At 35.6% G+C, this 20,445-nt stretch overlaps 1 protein-coding gene across 2 annotated transcripts; it reads right to left on the bottom strand.

Annotated features, from left to right (window-relative positions):
• Positions 1–3,177: 3,177 nt before the first annotated feature.
• On the bottom strand, positions 3,178–19,782 carry seh1l (SEH1-like). 2 transcript variants are annotated; one of them, XM_079829624.1, is made up of 9 exons: positions 19,484–19,782; positions 17,687–17,737; positions 16,979–17,125; positions 12,506–12,717; positions 12,324–12,422; positions 12,097–12,237; positions 9,840–9,997; positions 7,863–8,004; positions 3,178–3,476 (listed from the first exon to the last, which is right to left on the bottom strand). In XM_079829624.1, the coding sequence occupies exons 1-9, from the start codon at positions 19,592–19,594 to the stop codon at positions 3,293–3,295; spliced, it is 1,245 nt and encodes a 414-aa protein (XP_079685750.1). In that variant the 5' UTR covers positions 19,595–19,782; the 3' UTR covers positions 3,178–3,292. The 2 variants fall into 2 exon arrangements, with proteins under 2 accessions (XP_079685750.1, XP_079685751.1); XM_079829625.1 differs by lacking the exon at positions 3,178–3,476 and adding an exon at positions 5,175–6,004.
• Positions 19,783–20,445: the final 663 nt, after the last annotated feature.

Below are 20,445 nucleotides of genomic sequence, written 5' to 3'. Positions count from 1 at the left end.
TACAGCAATGTCTACCCATGTGTGAAGACTGAAAGCTGGACATCACCACCTGGAGTGAGTCTGCGTGAGTCCTCTGCGTGTCTGTCTGGAAGGATGAGACAGCAGTAGGAAGGCCTAGTGAAAAGACGAGGTGCTAATTTTGCAACGGTGTTGTGTCATTTACCCTCCTAAAAGACACATGTACCAAAACGAGACTGAACCACCTGGCAGGGATATAACAAGAGTGTGTCATTACTGTTTGGTTGTGTATGAGAGAGTCCTTGCCAACCCGGTGCAGACATGGCCACAGGGTTAGCAGGTGTGCAATCAGGTCACAATACTATGTTCCCTTGATTAACACACTCTCAGCAGCCTGAGGACCAAAGCCCTGACCAGTTACATCTGCCACAGACAGAGAAGAGAGAGAAAAAAATAAACCCAGAACTACTGTGACCCAATTGTTAGATCCGCTCAGGACTGGGGGGCCAAACCAGGGCTAAAAAAAAAACATTCACAATCTGATATTTAGACACTATTCAATTGTAACTACACTGAAAGAGCACATTCATAAATATGTCTCTGTTTTAACCTCACAAACTGCACAGTACAAATTTTTTTATTTACAGTGTTTTTTAAAAAATTTTATTATGAGACGAACATTTGGATCACGTGTGAGGATTAATCGTGAAACTTGTCAAGGACATGCCCCAGTCATATTTCACTCCAAAAAAATCAAAATGTATTTTCCTTAATAAAAACAAAGCCTTTTTTTGCATTGTTCCATTTTCATACAATAAGGACAATTCTGTTATACTACAATGCAAAAAAATCTCTTATTAATAGAAGATAAAAATATTTATAATACTGTATTTTTTTATTGTAACGTAAACTCGAACATATTACAGTAAGGTATTACGTTACACAAAGAATGTAAAAAAACATATATATATATATATATATATATATATATATATATATATATATATATATATATATATATATATACACACTGCTGAGAGTGTGTTAATATATACACAGATCAGGCATAACATTATGACAGGTGAAGTGAATGACACTGATTATCTCTTCGTCATGGCACCTGTTAGTGGGTGGGATATGTTAGGCAGCAAGTGAACATTTTGTCCCCAAAGTTGATGTGTTAGAAGCAGGAAAAATGGGCAAGCGTAAGGATTTGAGCGAGTTTGACAAGGGCCAAATGTGATGGCTAGACGACTGGGTCAGAGCATCTCCAAAACTACAGCTCTTGTGGGGTGTTCCTGGTCTGCAGTGGTCAGTATCTATCAAAAGTGTCATGGGCGGCCAAGGCTCATTGATGCACGTAGGGAGCGAAGGCTGGCCCGTGCAGTTCCGATCAAACAGACAAGCTACTGTAGCTTAAATTGCTAAAGAAGTTAATACTGGTTCTGATAGAATGGTGTCAGGATACAAAGTGCATCGCAGTTTTTTGAACTGAAGGTGGCCTGGTCTGATGAATCACGTTTTCTTTTACATCACGAGGATGGGCGGGTGCATGTGCATGTGCGTCACTTACCTGGAAAACACATGGCACCAGGATGCACTATGGGAAGAAGTCAAGTCGGCGGAGGCAGTGTGATGCTTTGGGCAATGTTCTGCTGGGAAACATCCATGTAGATGTTACTTTGACACGTACAACCGACCTAAGCATTGTTGCCGACCATGTACACCCTTTCATGGAAATGACATTCCCTGGTGGCTGTGGCCTCCAAATTCCCCAGAACTCAATCCAATCAAGCATCTGTGGGATGTGCTGAACAAATAAGTCCGATCCATGGAGGCCCCACCTTGCAACTTACAGGACTTAAAGGATCTGCTGCTAACATCTTAGTGCCAGATACCACAGCACACCTTCAGGGGTCTAGTGGGGTCCATGCCTCAATGGGTCAGGGCTGTTTTGGAAGCAAAAGGGGGACCAACACAATATTAGGTCATAATGGTATGCCTGATCAGAGTATATAGCCTGTATTGTTTAAAGGGTTAGTTCACCCAAAAATGAAAATTATGTCATTAATTACTCACCCTCATGTCGTTCGACACCCGTCAGACCTCCGTTCATCTTCAGAACAGAAATTAAGATATTTTAGTTGAAATCTGATGGCTCTGAAAGGCCTCCATTGGCACAATGCACGGTTCACTCTCAAGACCCTTAAAAGACACTAAAGACGTCGTTACAAAGTCCATCTCACTACAGTGGTTCTACAATAACTTTATGAATTGGCGACAATAGTTTTTGTTCGCAAAAAAACCCTAAATAATGACTTATATAGTGATGACGATTTCAAAACACGGCCTCATGAAGCTTCGAAGCGCTAAGAATCAGTGAGTCGATTCAGCGGTTTGAATCGCCAAATTTCAGCAGTTTGGCGGTTTGACACGCGATCCGAATCATCATTCGGCTCACTGATTCATAACGCTTCGAAGCTTCATGAGGCCGTGTTTTGAAATCGTCATCACTATGTAAGTCGTTATTTAGTCGTAAGTAGTTTTTTTGCGCACAAAAACTATTCTCGCCGATTCATAAAGTTATTGTAGAACCACTGTAGTGAGATGGACTTTGTAACGACGTCTTTAGTACCTTTTAAGGGTCTTGAGAGTGTAAAGTGCCATTGTGTCAATGGAGGCCTTTCAGAGCCATCAGATTTCAACTAAAATATCTTCATTTGTGTTCTGAAGATGAACGGAGGTCTTACGGGTGTCGAACGACATGAGGGTAAGTAATTAATGACAGAATTTTAATTTTTGGGTGAACTAACCCTTTAAACAATGTTTTCATGCTTGTTCGGTGAACCATAACTAATTATTGCACATGCACGTGTGGAAGAAACCATAAGACTAATAAGAGTTACAATAACTTTGGACACTAAAGAGACCCTTATACTGACTCTGAAAAACACCAAAAGATGCTCAGGGTCCCTAATCACCTGTGTGAATATGCTGTAGACCTGCTGCAGGAGGACTGCAGATGTGGAGAGAGCAATAAACTGCTATGTCCGTAATGTAAGACACCCAAGACAGTGCTGCAGGGAGACAGGAAGGACAGCTGATCGTCCTTGCAGAGCCAAACCATGTGTAACCATATTCAGAACTTGCAAGTGTCTTGGAGGAAGAGTGGAGTATCATCTCAGAAAGAACTGGCAAATCTGCTGCACACATACCCATAACACTATTCCAATTCTCTTCATCAAATGTCCGTGAAATTTGTTCTGTTTACATCGCAGTTGTTGAATATTTTTATGCTCATTCTGCTAAATAAAAATAGGTGATCTGGACATAATTACTGATCATTTAAAAGAAAAATGTCAGTGGGTTGATTGGTGGAGTTCACCATGTGTCGATGACGTAGCTGAGGTGCGTGGGTAGGATCAGGCTCATTCATTTGCTCGATGAGAGAGGGTGGAGGCAGGAGGTGAGCCAGTCGAGATCCAGCTCTGGGGGGGTCCAAATGAGGGAAGAAGTATCTGTAGGAACAGAGTGGGCAACAAGCAACAGAAACGAGAAACACCCACAACACAGAGACACAAGCACAATAGAGAGATGTAAAAATGGACATTGAGGAAATTACCACAAAAGATAATTTCAGCTCATCCTTCAGTTTGTAAAAAACACAATCATGCTTACAGACATGCTTTTAAAATGGTAGCCAATGGGGCAAGACAAAATAGAAACTTTTTCTTCAAAGAAGGTACTTAAAGGGATAGTTCACACAAAAATGAAAATTACCTCATGATTTACTCACCATCAAGTCATCCTAGGTGTATATGACATTCTTCTTTCAGACTATTACAATCGGAGTTATATAAAAAAATGTCCCGTCTAATCCAAGCTTTTTATAATGATTGTGAATGGCCGTTTCTGTTTTGAAGTCCATAAAAGTGCATCCATCCATTATAAAAGTAATCCATACGGCTCCGGGGCGTTAATAAAGGGCTTCTGAAGCAAAGTGTTGGTGTAAGAAAAATATCCATATTTAAAACTTTTGTACGTGTGTTCACGAGACTGGCGTTCCAGCGTATGACGTAGGCGTACCGTTAGTTCTGGTGACGAACGCGGAAGCGCAGAGGATAGAGCAAAACAAAACTTGCGAGAACTAGCATATTCTCACCGGAGCGTCCTTTGCATACGCTGGAACGCCAGTCTCTCGTGAACGCGTGCATACGACAGTTAGTGGAAGTTAGAGATTACAGTTTGTAAAGTTTTAAATATGGATATTTTTCTTACACAAACGCATCGCTTCACTTCAGAAGGACTTTATCAACACCCCAGAGCCGTGTGGAGCACTTTTATAATGGATGGATGCACTTTTATGGACTTCAAAACAGAAACAGCAATTCACTGCCATTATAAAGCTTGGAAAAGCCAGGACATTTTTAATATAACTCCGATTGTATTCGTCTGAAAGAAGAATGTCATTTACACCAAGGATGACTTGAGGCTGAGTAAAGGTTGAGCTAATTTTCATTTTTGGGTGAACTATCACTTTAACTATCGGAGCAATTTTATTCCACGTGATTTTATAAGGTTTATCATTTTTATAATTTCATTAACCAAAAATTAGGGCATTGTTTACACCCGTCAAAATTTGTAATTACTAGTCTGCAAACTAATTTTCCACTACTAAATATTTTAATTAAAAAGACTAAATTAATCAAATTAAAAATTATTCAAAAAAGAAATGTAGCCTTTATTAAGTTGCCTCTGAATATATTACTACCTAGTTTGGGAATAAATGTTGGTTTTCAGTTGCAGCTAAACTAGAAAATAAAGAAAAACAGCTTATTCAGTAACTTTAAATAGGAAAACTGCAGTTAACACTGCACGTGATCTGTGTAATAATTAGTCTGTGCTTTAAATGTATAGGATTCATTCAGATATTTTATTTCTTTTAAATGTGTTTTCAGACCAACTAGTTCCTCTTATAAGGTTTCTTTGAATGAAGACCACACAATTCAAAGAAAAGGTTACATAAAAAAAAAGTTCTCAAGAGTTCTCTCTTAAATCTTCTCTTTTTGAATTCCCAATTTAAGTGGCAGCACTATAAATAATGTCATGATGGGGAACTAGCATCTCAAGATGAATATTGACAATATATAGCATTTATGATCGGATAGCAGCTTTCATTTATTCATGCACCAAAATACTGAACTGACACAAACTTTTGGCAATAGTTTATTAACGGATACATATATTTTAGCAGGTCAAATATTTCATCATTGAATACTAGGCTTTATCGCTGCCAAAAGTTGCTTGTTTTAGAACAAACAATCTGTTCCTATTATGTATTTGAAAACGGAACAAAATTTGAGCAGAACTGGACTGAATGATAGTGTCTCCCTCTACTGTCCACACCACACAATACATAGTGAGCAGCTTTAAACTAACAGCGAAAAAACGTCAATTTACTCACCTTCTTGATGTTCCAAGTGAAAATCATTAATATTATTTTATTTTTAAATTAGGGTTTTTAGAATTTTTCCTTTTATACGTCACAGAAGAAACTCAGTTGTAAAAGTTCACGAGGGCAAGTAAACAATGATAGAATTGAGTTATCTGTTCCTTTAAAAGCAACTATAACAGTTTTCGGATATAGTCAGTACAAATGGGTGCAGCTACATATATGCTTTGAAACTTGAAAATGACCTACACTTAAGTATTAAAATAAATAATTAATACTGCATCACATCACAACAATTAATAAGAATGTCAATATTGATGGACTCATATTTAGTGTAATTTGTTCAATAACACAAAAAAAGGCTCAATGTCAGGTAAGTGCCACTGAACAGAACACACAAGCACAGTTCCTTTAACAGCCACACAACAGATCGTGCCTTCAGCACACACTTCTGTCAGATTAGTAGCTAGACGAGTGTACAGGTGTCACACCGTGCAGAGGAGGGTCAATGAGGTCTCAGTCCAATCCTGTGCATGCAGCAAACAGCCAATCAGCATATTAGGCCGTTAGCCTGGCATGAGCTGAGCTTTTTTTCTGTTAAAAATAAGACATTTAATTATCTTTAAACCACAAACTTGAACATTTAGGAAATGTAAAATATATGTAGTCACACCAAAATTTATTCAGACACCTTCAACATTTTCTCACATTATCATAGTTTATTCGCTAAAGTTTAGAAAATTGTAATAAAATATGACAAGAATTCAGAGTTAAACTGTATCAGAACAAATTCATCTTGATAATGTCAGATAACTTTGACAGAAATGTATGCAATGGATTACAATCAACCAATCAGCTGTTAAATTTAAGTACACAATTAAATACCAATTTAGGTCAACCAATTACCAAGCAATGCTTCATTTTGTTAATAAATAAACTATAGTGTCCTGCACCCACTAGTAAAAAAGTGGTGTCTGAAAATATTTTGGTTTGACTGTATATGGGTTAATGACAAATAAGAAAAATAATACTTTTTTGTAGATAAAAAAAATAATAATTTTAAGAGTTTTAAAATGCATTTTTATGTCCAAAAAATGTATGGTGTTGATTCATATTGGTTTTACAGCTTTTAAGACAGTATTAATTCATTATTAAACAACTTTCTGATTTTACCACCCAGAAAATGTCAGGTGGTGCGACCATATATTCATTTAAAATAATATACATATATACACATATGAATTATTGTAAAATGCATATCACATGGTAAATTCCCCTTTCTATGTATTGCCTTTTTAGTCCAATTCATATAAACTGACACTTTTCTATGTGTTCAGAACACAATTTTTCGTAAAGAGTTATGTTTTTTTATTTTTTATTTTTTTATTATTATTTGTATACATTATATAATGGTTTACATTTATATTTCTTACTTCCTTTTGCAATTGCAGTGGGAATTGATACTTTTAAATGTAAATGTGCTGGTCGCACCACCTGACATTTTAGGTCTTTGGACCACCACAACTCAAAGTCAATTGAATTACAAAAAAAATTAAAAGAGTATCTTAAAAAGGAAATATTGTAGATCAATTTGATACTTGACATGTATTTATAAAAATGTTTTTTAGGAAAATAATGAATTCGGACACAAAAAATAGATGTCATGTCATTGACCCATATATGGGTCGTCATTGACCCCAATTTTGTTTCCTTTTAAAACAATTTGATAAATCCATTTCACATATCACTTTATTATATACAACCTATTTAGTTTGAATAATTTTTTTGTACATTTAAATACATATTTTATGCTTTGTTATCTTAAACCTCCAAAATGTCAGGTGGTGCAACTGTCGGAACAAATGAACAGACTAAGAAATCGATTTAAAATTAATAATAAAATAATTACAAATAAATACTATGGCATAATTTCAGGTTTGAAACCTTTCATATAAACACATTTTATAAATATCAGTAGTTTTAAAGTGGTTCCGATCATTGAAAAACCTTTTTCCAGTCATTTGTATATTCTCAAATGTCAGGGTGGCACAACTGCAAACATGGCTCTTTTAATATTAATTTTCAAGGTAATAACTGTAAACATGATAATGCATCATCCAGAGGACCACAACTGATTCTTTTGGCAGAGTGAAAATGTTTGCAGATCTCTCTCAAATACTGGTAAAAACTGCTAATTTGAAGTATGGGTAGGTTGGTACACTTCCCATGTTAAGTGAGTGTATACAACTATTTAGTTGTACTGCCTGACACAAAAAAAGTCACAAAATGAATTTAAACACCTTGAAATGTTATTTAACAACTGAAACAAAAATATGCATTAAATCAGTTTTGAAAAGAAAAACAACTTTTTGAAGCTTTATTTGTCAATGAGCAACAATAACTATATTGAGGGTCATACTGCTCAACTCTACATCACCGCACCGCCACATACCTGCCAGCAGAAGCCGCCCCAACAACCATCTGAGCAGGGAGGCCCACAGTGCTCAGAGCAGTAGTGTGTCCAGAGGAGCCGTTCACTGGGCTCCCGTCTCCTCTCAGGATCCCTGTGCACTTCCAATTGTCCATATAATTAGCTGCAGACAAGATGAACCAGAATTCACAGCATAATTCACATTATGTGATTTATATCGTGAAACATATCAGGCAGGGATATAATTAGTCCATATAATTTTCCACTGCCTGAGCAGCCTTATTGTCAGCAGAAATTAAAAGTAGTTACATTTTAAAAGGGCTGGGTTTAAGCAGTCTGCCATTTTTATCATTAGATTTAGTTATGATATTTAAGATTAAAAAAAGGCTTAAAAAACAAGTGCATGAATAAATCAAGATACAACATATAAAATGTATTTAGAAAATAGGTGAATTTTAATTTTATGCTGACTTTAAAGTAGAGCTGCATGATTAATCATACAAAATAATAATAATTGTGATCTTGATTCAAACACCTATGCGCTCTTATTCCTAAATGACAACGATTCGCCTGTGTCTATTAGTCGATTAAACCTTTGACAAAAATCTCACCGAAACATTCAGATCACCGTCTCTGAGCCATGAGCAGTTGTAATGTATAGGTATGAAACAGCTTCACAAACAGTCTTTTCAACCACACAGTACCATTACAAAAATATATTCAAAGTAATCACAAAAGTACTGGGATAAAAGTATAGAATTCTGATAGAAACGCAGATGTCTACTCTACAGTATTGATTATTGTAGTGATTTTCATTAATTGACTGTTAAAAAAGGTATTTGTCATTGAATGCTCATTTGTTCAAAAATGCTGATTCATCCTTTAATGAAACAAGAGACGTCTTTATGAGTGAGTCATTGAATCATTCATTCAAACCGATTTTTTATACAATTCATTTAAATTAATTAAACATGTTTTAAATACGCAGCAGCAATAAACAAAAAAATATCAAAACCTCTAGTAAAATACATGTTATTTTGTTTAGTTGTCTGTAAAGAATTGTCACAGAATCGTGATTTCTATTTGAAAAAAAGAATCGTGCAGTTCTACTTTAAAGGAACACGGCGACCTTTTGGGACTTTAGCTTATTCACCGTATCCCCCAGAGTTAGATAAGTCCATACATACCATTCTCATCTCCATGCATGCCATAACTCTGCCTGACGCACCCACCGCTAGCCTAGCTTAGCACAAAGACTGGAGGTAAACAGCTCCAGCTAGCCTACTGCTCAATAAGTGACAAAATAACGCCAACATTTTCCTATGTACATGTTGTGATGTGTATAGTTACACCGTGTACCAAGACCGACAAAAAAAGAAAAGTTGTGATTTTCTAGACCGATATGGCTTGGAACTATACTCTCATTCCTAATGATCGAGGAACTTTGCTGCCGTACCATGGATGCAGCGGCGCAGTGATATTACGCAGCGCCTGAAAATAGGCTAACTTCCGTCAACATAACCAACGTGACAACCTGCTTGCACAGAGAGCGTGCTGGGGACTATTTTCAGGCGCTGCGTAATATCATTATTTTGTCGCTTGGCTAGATGGCCGTTTACCTCCAGTCTTTGTGCTACGCTAGGCTAGTGGTGGGTGCGTCAGGCAGAGTTATGGCACGCACGGAGATGAGAATGGTATGTATGGACTTATCTAACGGTGAAAAAGCTAAAGTCCAAAAAAGTCAGCGTGTTCCTTTAAAGTTAATAATGGACATTCATTCAGCATTTTGATGAAACTTATTTGTAAAATTATTTTACAATTTTCATAATAAATGAAAAATACCACTTATAACACTTTATAATTTATAATAAATAAAAATAACATTAAAAGAGTTGGACTGTAAAGAGAATATCTGAAGAGGCAATGATAAGAGTTATTATTGCAAAATGTTTTTCAAAAGATTCACTCAGCAGGAAGTAGATTAAGTTTATGGCTGACCTTTCCAGAGTCGCACACAGCCATCATCTCCAGAGGAGGCCAGGAGAGTGCTGGTGATGTTCCAGCTCACGCGCCACACCTGAGAGTTATGACTGTCAAACTGAGCCATCACCTGCACCTCAAACTTAGTGGGACCAGAGCTGTTGGCACTCTCTCTCCTGTCAGAAACAAAACATGAATCAACTGCACCAACTATGTAAAACTTGATGCACAAAGCTAGGGCGTTGCCAGGTGGTGGCTTAGAAGTTCTAAGATGTTAGCACGTCGCTATTGTGAGTGGTGCTTACTAAGGCTTCATGATTTAGTAAAAAACTGGGGTAACACTTTAATTGAAGGGGTGTGCATAAGACTGACATGACACCTTCATAATCATGACATGACACGTCATGTGCATGTTTTTATGCATGTTCATGACAACTGTCATTAAGTGTCATTCGCTCAATTATGTAGTTTTTAATGCAAAGATGACATTATTTGAGATGTCTTAGTTATGACAACTTGACATTACCAAGACAACATAGCCTGTCAAAACATGACATAGCAGATTAATTATCAAACTTAAGTATTCAAATATTAAAAGTATAAAGTGTTAATACTATTATTTTATAACAGTGTCATGAATATTTTTCTTGACCTAAACTACAGTGGTACAAGTTGAATTTGTCATTAAAATGTCATTAAGTGTCAATACTCTGTCAAATTATTTTATAACAGTGAAAACTCACCTCAAAATGATAGAGTGGCACCACTGGTTAGGTGTACGCCATTATGATGGTGTCTTAGCTAGACTTTTCCATGAATTATTAAGCATTTCAAGAAAATATAAATGTGTGGGATGCTGTAATTAACTGTTTAGGAAACTTTTTTTTAAAAACATTATGAACTTAAACATATTCACAACGCTGTTATGAAATAATTGTACAGAGTTTTAACACTTAATGACATTTTAAATGACAAATTCAACTTGTACCACAGAAAAAAAGATTTATGACAGGTTATGTTGTCTTGGTAATGTCAAGTTGCCATGACAAAGACACTGACAGGTTATGATGTATTGGTTTATGTCAAGTTGTCATAAAGACATCTCAATGTCATCTTTGCATTAAAAATGACATAACTGAGCGAATGACACTAAATGACAGTTGTCATAAACATGCATACAAACTCCTTCATATTCATGACGTGTCATGTCATGATTATGAAGGTGTCATGTCAGTTTTATGCACATCCCTTACCTAATTTCACACACACGTATTGTGATAAGAATTTTTTCACCAGAAAACTTGAATAGCTCTATTTGGAAAGAAACAATTGAATGATTGGGATGATTTTGTAGGGAAGTGTATTTGCATAGAAAATAAATAAAAGATTAAAAATTACTTTTAGTGTGAACCATCCTTTAAGGAGTTAATGATTTGGGAACACTTGGGTTTACTCTGTTTTTATTATTTTTTTTTTTTATCTCTTTTCTATTTTCGTAGGGTTTTCATAGGCCACATTCCCATTACAAAAATCTGATTGGCTGGTTAAAACATTTAAATACTGTTCAGAAACAAAGTAGCAGCTGTTTTGTTTATGGGGTTACCGGGGTTCCATCAGCAGCACCATCTGCTGTCAAAGAGTGAATGTGCATTTTTATTTAGAACGTCTCCTTGATGCAGCATGCAGCAGTGTTGTGCATTTTAACCAGTTGATGGGAAAAGTATCCTTTAAATGCATTCAAAAAATCGGAATTTGTAATAAATTATTATTCACAGTATTTTAAAGTGCCCACAATAACAATATTGTGCATGTTCATTATCATGATATATTGTATTACCGTATACATGTGTTGATTTAAACAAACCAAACAATGGATCATGAGCTGTATGCATATAAATGAACATAGTGCTGCATTTCCCTCTGAAACCGGCAGCACATATATTTATTACATTAAATAGCAGACTTTGAAAATTACACCAAGCCATACTGCAATTCGATTTTATGTCAATATATCACGCAACCCAAGTGTTTACTAGCCCAAGTCAAAAGACACCACCCTCAACTCCCTATAAATGGTGTTGGCCCTTCCTTTAATTTTTTTTTCAATGTTGCTTTAGACATTCTTCAAAATATCTTCTGTTCTGTTCCACAGAAGAACAGGAGTTACACATGTTTGAAACTACATTTCAGAATTTATATTTGGGTGAACTATGCCTTTAAGATGACCAATTTAACTGCTTAGCTTTCTTACTACCGAGCGTGATATCCTATTTACCTCAATGGTACGAGTTTGAAAATGCGGACATCTTTGGTCGCTATTGCCAGCACATGGAAGGATCTCCCCAGATTAGGAGCAAAGGCGATGTCATGTACTGGGTCAGTCACAGTCATCAACGTCTCTGCTTTGGCATACTTCCTGAAGGTCAACATAAACCCATTAGAAACATGCTCATAACTGAAAAATAGAAATTAAGGAACTGATCCATGAAGTGAAACTCATACCTTGTATTTTCATTATACTCATAAATTTGCACTTTGCCACTGTATGTGACATTGCTGTCATCACTGCCCACAGCTATCATTGGAGGATGAGCTCGAGAACTAAAAGGCAAAACAAACAGTTGTGACAATCAAGAATAATTATTTAATATTCAGGTGTGCGTGTGTGTATACAGCGTTCAGACCTGGAGGGGTTCCAGGAGATGCAAGAGCATGAGAGCTTGCAGGAGATCTCGTGTTGCAGTGACCACTGGCTGAGGTTCATCACATCAGGAGCCTCGTAGATGCGCACCACACCGTCTGCAGAGCAGGTGGTCAACATCAGGCCCATGTGCTTTGGTGCAAACTTCACATCGGTCACTGATGTCCGACTGTCCACCAGTGTGGTTCTCTTGATCTGGAGAAGCACAGAATAAATCAACAGAAGACCTATGACAATGCTTCAGAGTTGCACAAAACTTGACAGGTTACCAACTTCTTTTCAGAAAATTCACAGGTTACCCTCAAAATCACAAGTTTATATTCAGACATTTGGCAGAAACTTTCTCAAAGCAACTCTGAAATCATTGTATACTCTAATTATATTATACTTTTCACTTCATGCAGTCCCTGGGAATCAAACACATTGCTAGCACCATGTTCTACTGTTTGAGCAACAGGAAAAGCAAAGTAAGGGCCTATGACATGATGACAACGTGTATATCACAGAATGCCATAGTATTTCGCAAATTTTGGAAGAATAAATCGGAAGTAGGGCTGTAGACTTAATCAAATAGTAATATGACAGACTAGTGTCTGTCAATATTAAAGTGTAGAAAGGCTGCCATTTCTTAAATATGAAGTCTACATGTATCTGTCTCTCTCTGTGTGAATGAGTAGCAGTTTGTCTACAACACATACTCAACCAAGGCATAAGTGACACTTGTGTGTTTCCAGTAGGGCTGGGTATTGACACATTTCACAATTCGATTAGATTTCGATTCACAAGCTTGCAATTCGATTCAATATCGATTATTTTGGATATATATCAGGTAATACATGGCAAATTTTCTCAAGGAAATAAAATCTCTTAACTAATGCTGTAAACTATGGGAATCAATTGTAGCCTATAGGCTACATTAGTCTTCTATTAAAAGGTAAAAATTTACTTATTTGTATACAAACACTTAAATTATAATAATAAAGTTATAATATTAACTTTACAATTACATAATCATATTTCTATTTTTGACATATAAACATTTAAATGGTGGTGGCTGTCATAAAAAAACTTGCCAGATTTATTCAAACGTGTGTGTGTGTTATATATATGTATATGTGATATATATATGTGTTAATATTTGGTACAGTAGCCTTTGTTTGCAATTACAGAGGTCAAACGTTTCCTGTAGTTTTTCACCAGGTTTGCACACACTGCAGGAGGGATTTTGGCCCACTCCTCCACACAGATCTTCTCTAGATCAGTCAGGTTTCTGGCCTGTCGCTGAGAAACACGGAGTTTGAGCTCCCTCCAAAGATTCTCTATTGGGTTTAGGTCTGGAGACTGGCTAGGCCACACCAGAACCTTGATATGCTTCTTACAGAGCCACTCCTTGGTTATCCTGGCTGTGTGCTTCGGGTCATTGTCATGTTGGAAGACCCAGCCTCGACTAGACATGTGCCGGTAAACGGTAATACAATATACCGCAATAATGAACATGCACAATATTGTTATCGTGGGCACTTCAAAATACCGTGAATAATTATTTATTACGAATTATTCAGATTTTTAGAATTAATTTTAAGAATACTTTACCCATCAACCGTTTAAAATGAAAAACACGTCACGCGCACTGATGTAAATAGACCGTGCATGAGCCGAGCACATGGCGGAATGAGGAGACACGCTGAAGTGCACATTCATTCTTCGACAGCAGAGGGCGCTGACGGAACAGCAGAAATGCAGCCGCTTCCCCAGTAATCACATAACCTAATACATAATACTTAAAGACTTAAGGCTATTCATTTTCAAACTTGCATTTTATATTTTAATCTGGACTAAATTACATGCCCTTGAATATGTTCTGACTGTTGTTCAATCACACACTTTACAAGGCTCCAGTATTTAACATTAGTTCCTTCATTAACAAACTGACAATGAAAAATACTTCTAAAGAATGAATTAATCTTAGTTAAATGTACATTTCAGCATACCTATTGTTCTTTATAATTCTTTTGCACTTTAATCTGTTTTAAATATTTGTTTACTTTATACATTTTTGTGTATTGCTTTATTGTATTTAAATGTTTGGTTCTTTTGTTATAAGAAAGTGATTTAACCTGTTATAGTATGACAACACTTTTTTTGCAACTTATTTCAATATCGTGATAATACCGTATACCGTGATAAAAGCTTCAGCAATTAATCGCAACATGAAAATTTGATACCGGCACATGCCTAGCCTCGACCCATCTTCAATGCTCTAACTGAGGGAAGGAGGTTGTTCCCCAAAATCTCGCAATACATGGCCCCGGTCATCCTCTCCTTAATACGGTGCAATCGCCCTGTCCCATGTGCAGAAAAAAAACCCCAAGGCATGATGCTACCACCCCCATGCTTCACAGTAGGGATGGTGTTCTTGGGATGGTACTCATCATTCTTCTTCCTCCAAACACGTTTAGTGGAATTATGACCAAAAAGTTATATTTTGGTCTCATCTGACCAAATGATTTTCTCCCATGACTCCTCTGGATCATCCAAATGGTCATTGGCAAACTTAAGACGGGCCTGGACATGTGCTGGTTTAAGCAGGGGAACCTTCCGTGCCATGCATGATTTCAAACCATGACGTCTTAGTGTATTACCAACAGTAACCTTGGAAACGGTGGTCCCAGCTCTTTTCAGGTCATTGACCAGCTCCTCCCGTGTAGTTCTGGGCTGATTTCTCACCTTTCTTAGGATCATTGAGACCCCACAAGGTGAGATCTTGCATGGAGCCCCAGTCCGAGGGAGATTGACAGTCATGTTTAGATTCTTCCATTTTCTAATGATTGCTCCAACAGTGAACCTTTTTTCACCAAGCTGCTTGGCAATTTCCCCGTAGCCCTTTCCAGCCTAGTGGAGGTGTACAATTTTGTCTCTAGTGTCTTTGGACAGCTCTTTGGTCTTGGCCATGTTAGTAGTTGGATTCTTACTGATTGTATGGGGTGGACAGGTGTCTTTATGCAGCTAACGACCTCAAACAGGTGCATCTAATTTAGGATAATAAATGGAGTGGAGGTGGACATTTTAAAGGCAGACTAACAGGTCTTTGAGGGTCAGAATTCTAGCTGATAGACAGGTGTTCAAATACTTATTTGCAGCTGTATCATACAAATAAATAGTTTAAAAAAATCATACGTTGTGATTTCTGGATATTTTTTTTTTAGATTATGTCTCTCACAGTGGACATGCACCTACGATGACAATTTCAGGCCCCTCCATGATTTCTAAGTGGGAGAACTTGCAAAATAGCAGGGTGTTCAAATACTTATTTTCCTCACTGTATATATATATATATATATATATATATATATATATATATATATATATATATATATATATATATATATATATATATATATATATATATATATATATATATATATATATATATATATATATATATATATATATAGCCTATATTTAGCAAAATCCTCCTCTCTAGAGTAAATTTTTTAAGTTTATGGACACTGGATGGTTTTTCTGAGGTAAATGTGATGTTACATGACATTTTTTACAAGCGGTTTTATTGACACTATAGTTGAAGAGAAGATCAGTTAATGTGAGCTCCGCGCTGCTGGTTCTCTTGAGCTGAGCTGCGCCACAGCGATCGAAAGCCACAGCGCCAAAACGGTAATTTATGTTTTTGAATTCTGTAATAAAATGGATGTAATTTTAAATCTGAGACTTTGTTTCATATCAATAATAATAAAGCACAAAGATTATTGCGATTTATTGGATGGGAGGAGCGCTACAATGCTCTGTTCATTCATCAACTGAAAACAGGATAACTAATCGATTCTTGGGATTTAAGAATCGATACCGGTTTGTAAAAATGAGAATCGATTATAATCGAGAAATCTATATTTTTTACCCAGCCCTAGTTTCCAGCATCTGCTGTCTCACTTTACGAGAACATGAATATTAACTTCATCTCCACAGCTGCTCTGAGAGTCACTTCACCAGCATTTCAGAAATCATGACAGAAATATATTACAATTATTATTACTACAGTAGAATATACTTCTCAAAGTAATAATAATAATAATAATTATAATAACGTTTATTAAATATTTATTAAAACATTATTTAATAAATAGACAATTAAACATTTGTCCGTTTTAATTTAAACAGTAAACCTATTAAGCAATTAGCAATTTAACCTATTTTTTACTTCTTTTTTTTGAAAAAAAAAAAGGAATTTAATATTAATTTTTTTAAAATATTAATTACATTTATGAAGTTTTATGCATTTGATTACCATCATTTTTGATAATACATTTTTATGAAATCAGAATCCAGCAGACAACACAACATTTCTGAAAAGATAAAACATTTAATAAGGCACTATTATTGTTAAAATTTTAATAAAAATTTTTAGGGCTGTAAAAAAGAAAAAGTGAATGATTTTACATACCCAATGACTCTGACCACGCTGTTTGTCATTGGATTCTCCGACTATCTCCTCCCATACAGCCGCAGTGCGGTCAAACGAACAAGATGCCAACACTTGACCAAACTCAGGATGCGCCCATGTCACCCTCCAAACAGAACCACTATGGGTCTACAACAGACACAGTCAGAAGAATGTGGTTTAAAACCATTCCAGGAATTCCTCAAATAAAGTGTCTTTGATCAAATTAATTATTTTCACATTTAGTGCGCTAAGTTTTTTATATTAGAGGTGCACAAACTTTCCCCATGTTTTTACAGAAAAGGCTTAAAACTAATCTCAGATTAAAATGCATGCTTGAGCTGTTTTAACTGAAAGCAACTTGCACTGACATATCTTAAAACATGTCAGTGCTATTGTTTTGTCTCAAGACACACATCAGTAATGTTTTTGTTTTCTAAGGCACATTGTTTAAAAAAAAACACTTATGTCCTTATTGAACTAAAGCCTAATCTTTAAGCCCTGTGTATGAAACCAGGCCGAAACCAGGCCTTTCACTTTAATACTTTTATTTGGCAAAAAAAAAAAAAAGTGCTATAATGAATATGTATCTAATAGTATCCCACCTTTTTAACCAACATATGATTGAGGATGGAAACTAAAGTCAGCTATGCAGTTTAGGGTTACTTGGAGATTTACATACAAAGCACATAAAAGAAAAAAAGCTCATACCTTCCAACTAGCAGTACAGTGCCATTCTCCATCATCACCTTTGTCCCAGACCTAGAACAGTTTACACAAGCCAAAGGTTTATCAACAATATGGAGAACAAGTATGCACATAAGCAAAAGAACCACAGCCTCAACATCAGCTCCTATCTGAAGCCGCTACTATCCATCCTTAATCCATCTCATGTGATGCAATGGAGGCTGGCTGCTTGACCATTTTTAATTTTCTTATTTTTTGTGTTTACCCGTGTATTAGTATAGTACTACCATCTGTTTCTTATTCACTTTATTTTCACTTTATAAAGTAACTTTGATAGTTCTTGATCATTTCATTTGAAGTCAAATTTTAAGGAAAAACTAATTGTTTCAATACCTGAAAATTTGCTCTCAGTCATTATTGAGGTTTCCGTAAACATCTGTATAACCAAAAATGTTTTAGGCCATGAAATATGGCTGTCACGGTTAAAATCCGCATGAACTGGAAGTTTTTAAGTTTTTATTCCCTACCGTGATGTATATCTGAGTGAAACTGCTTCTCATACAAGAAAAAATGTAAGGCGGACTTGATTTTGTCCATTGGAATTGATTGGATCATTGTGATGTGATATGCCCTCGCACCAGTAAACACGTCATATGAGATGAGATGCTGCAAGAGGAAGGGAACGTGATTTAAAATAATAATAATAACGATGTGAACAGATAAAACATTTATAATAAATACTGCTGTATAACATAAAAATAAGAATTTTCAATTTTGATTTTCATTGTGAAAACAGTGGTTGGTATCACCAAAACAGAGGTAATCACTCCAAAAAATGGAACATACAAATTATTTTACTGCTGAACTACATACAACGTGACACATTAACAGATATTCTTCTACAATTTATCACTCTCACACACATATACATATATATATATATAATATATATAATATATATATATATATATAACATATATATATATATATATATATATATATATATTATATATATATATATATATATATATATATATATATATATATATATATATGAGGGGTGTGCGATATTGACAAAAACAATTATATCTCAATATTTTCTGTGAATTTCTCGATAACGATAATTAATTAGACAATATTTTGCTGAGTGTGTTTACTGTGCAGGCTAAGTTTAAATTGATTTTTTACCTTTTATGTGCATTGTTCCTTTATAATGCCATTTTTTACATTTTTATAATACATCCTCTTTTGTGTCAATACTCACATTTAATCAATAAATTAGAATAATAAGACAACAGAGCTGCTACCAGTCAAATGAAAAAAGGATCAACATAATTCATCTTTGCAATGCAGAGAAAACAAAGCAGCTGCATTTGAAGTGGCATTTAGATGCATTTACACAGATGTTCAATGCAGCTTAGAGGGACAAGAATACATTTAACCTGCATTTGCAAATGCATTAATGTTCTGAGAGAGAGAGAGAGAGAGAGAGAGAGAGAGAGAGAGAGAGAGAGAGAGAGAGAGAGAGAGAGAGAGAGAGAGAGAGAGAGAGAGAGAGAGAGAGAGAGAGAGAGAGAGAGACTAATGGTTTATACAGTCACATTTAACGCGCTATATAAAATAAAACGTACTATTATTAACATACATGAAATTTATTTTTAAATATCTGGCTCCGTCTCAAAACATGGTGTCACATGGTGTTTTTGGTATCACAGGCGCGTGCAGTATTTACTTTCTAGGCAGGCAGCTCAATATAAGTTTGGACAAAGTCTCTATAAAGTCCTGTGCGGTTAAACTGATCACACAAAAGTGTTTTCTTGCCTTGACGCTCTGATCACTGGAGCAGGTCGCCATCCTGCGACCATGAAAGTCATAAGAAACATCGTGAATCAGATCTTTATGATCCGCTGCGATGCTCTTCGCCACGAACATCTTCTAGTAAAACTACTTATTGACGCCACCAAGGAAATATCTCACACAATTCAGTCAATGAAACGGTAGATAGACGTTTAGTCAAACTTCAGCAGAAAATCTTAACTCCACCGGTGCCATGTTTTTTTTGTTTTTTTTACTCGAAAGCGTTACTCGCTGCTTTATTGCAGATGAAAACATCTGAGAGCGGACTGCCACCTACTGCACTAGCGGAGTTACTGCTCCCACTATTATCGACACAAACTGAGGTGACGAATCAACAAGTGAGACCAAAAAATATGCAGTCTTACAACATTTAACAAAACAAGCATCTGTTAAATATATTAAATTATTAAATATAAATATAAATCGACCTGTTCAGCACAAGATAAATGTACGATTTAATTTTATGTTTAAAATGAACATAACGTTAATTTTATTTTCAACATAAAATTATAAAACGTAACCATAAAATTAAACACAAACGACCACGTTTGAGATGTAGCCTAAAATATCTCTGTGTAGCCTACTACTTGTCTAGGCTACTTAAGTCAAAAATTATCCGAACAAAATGTAAGGGTTCTTTTTTCATTAGAAATATAATTAAAGTAAATTAGATCAAATTTGATGTATTATTTAATTAGGTAGAGCAAAATATCACACACCTTTTGCTACCAAATTGTCTACGTGCATTAGAGCCACTATTTGCTATATATAGCTATTTTGAAGTATCAACTGAATTTCCACCATAGAAATGTAAGTGTTTTTGTAATGTAATGTAACACTTTACATTAAGGTTCATTAGTTAACTAGGCCTACATTAGTTAACATGAACTACTAATGAACTGAACTTATAAAGCATTTATTTATTC

Source organism: Gobio gobio (genome assembly GCF_949357685.1).
Source record: "Gobio gobio genome assembly, chromosome: 11".
NCBI classification, from domain to species: domain Eukaryota; kingdom Metazoa; phylum Chordata; class Actinopteri; order Cypriniformes; family Gobionidae; genus Gobio; species Gobio gobio.
The sequence above is the reverse complement of the archived record's forward strand: the minus strand, read 5'-3'. Positions and strand labels throughout refer to the sequence as shown.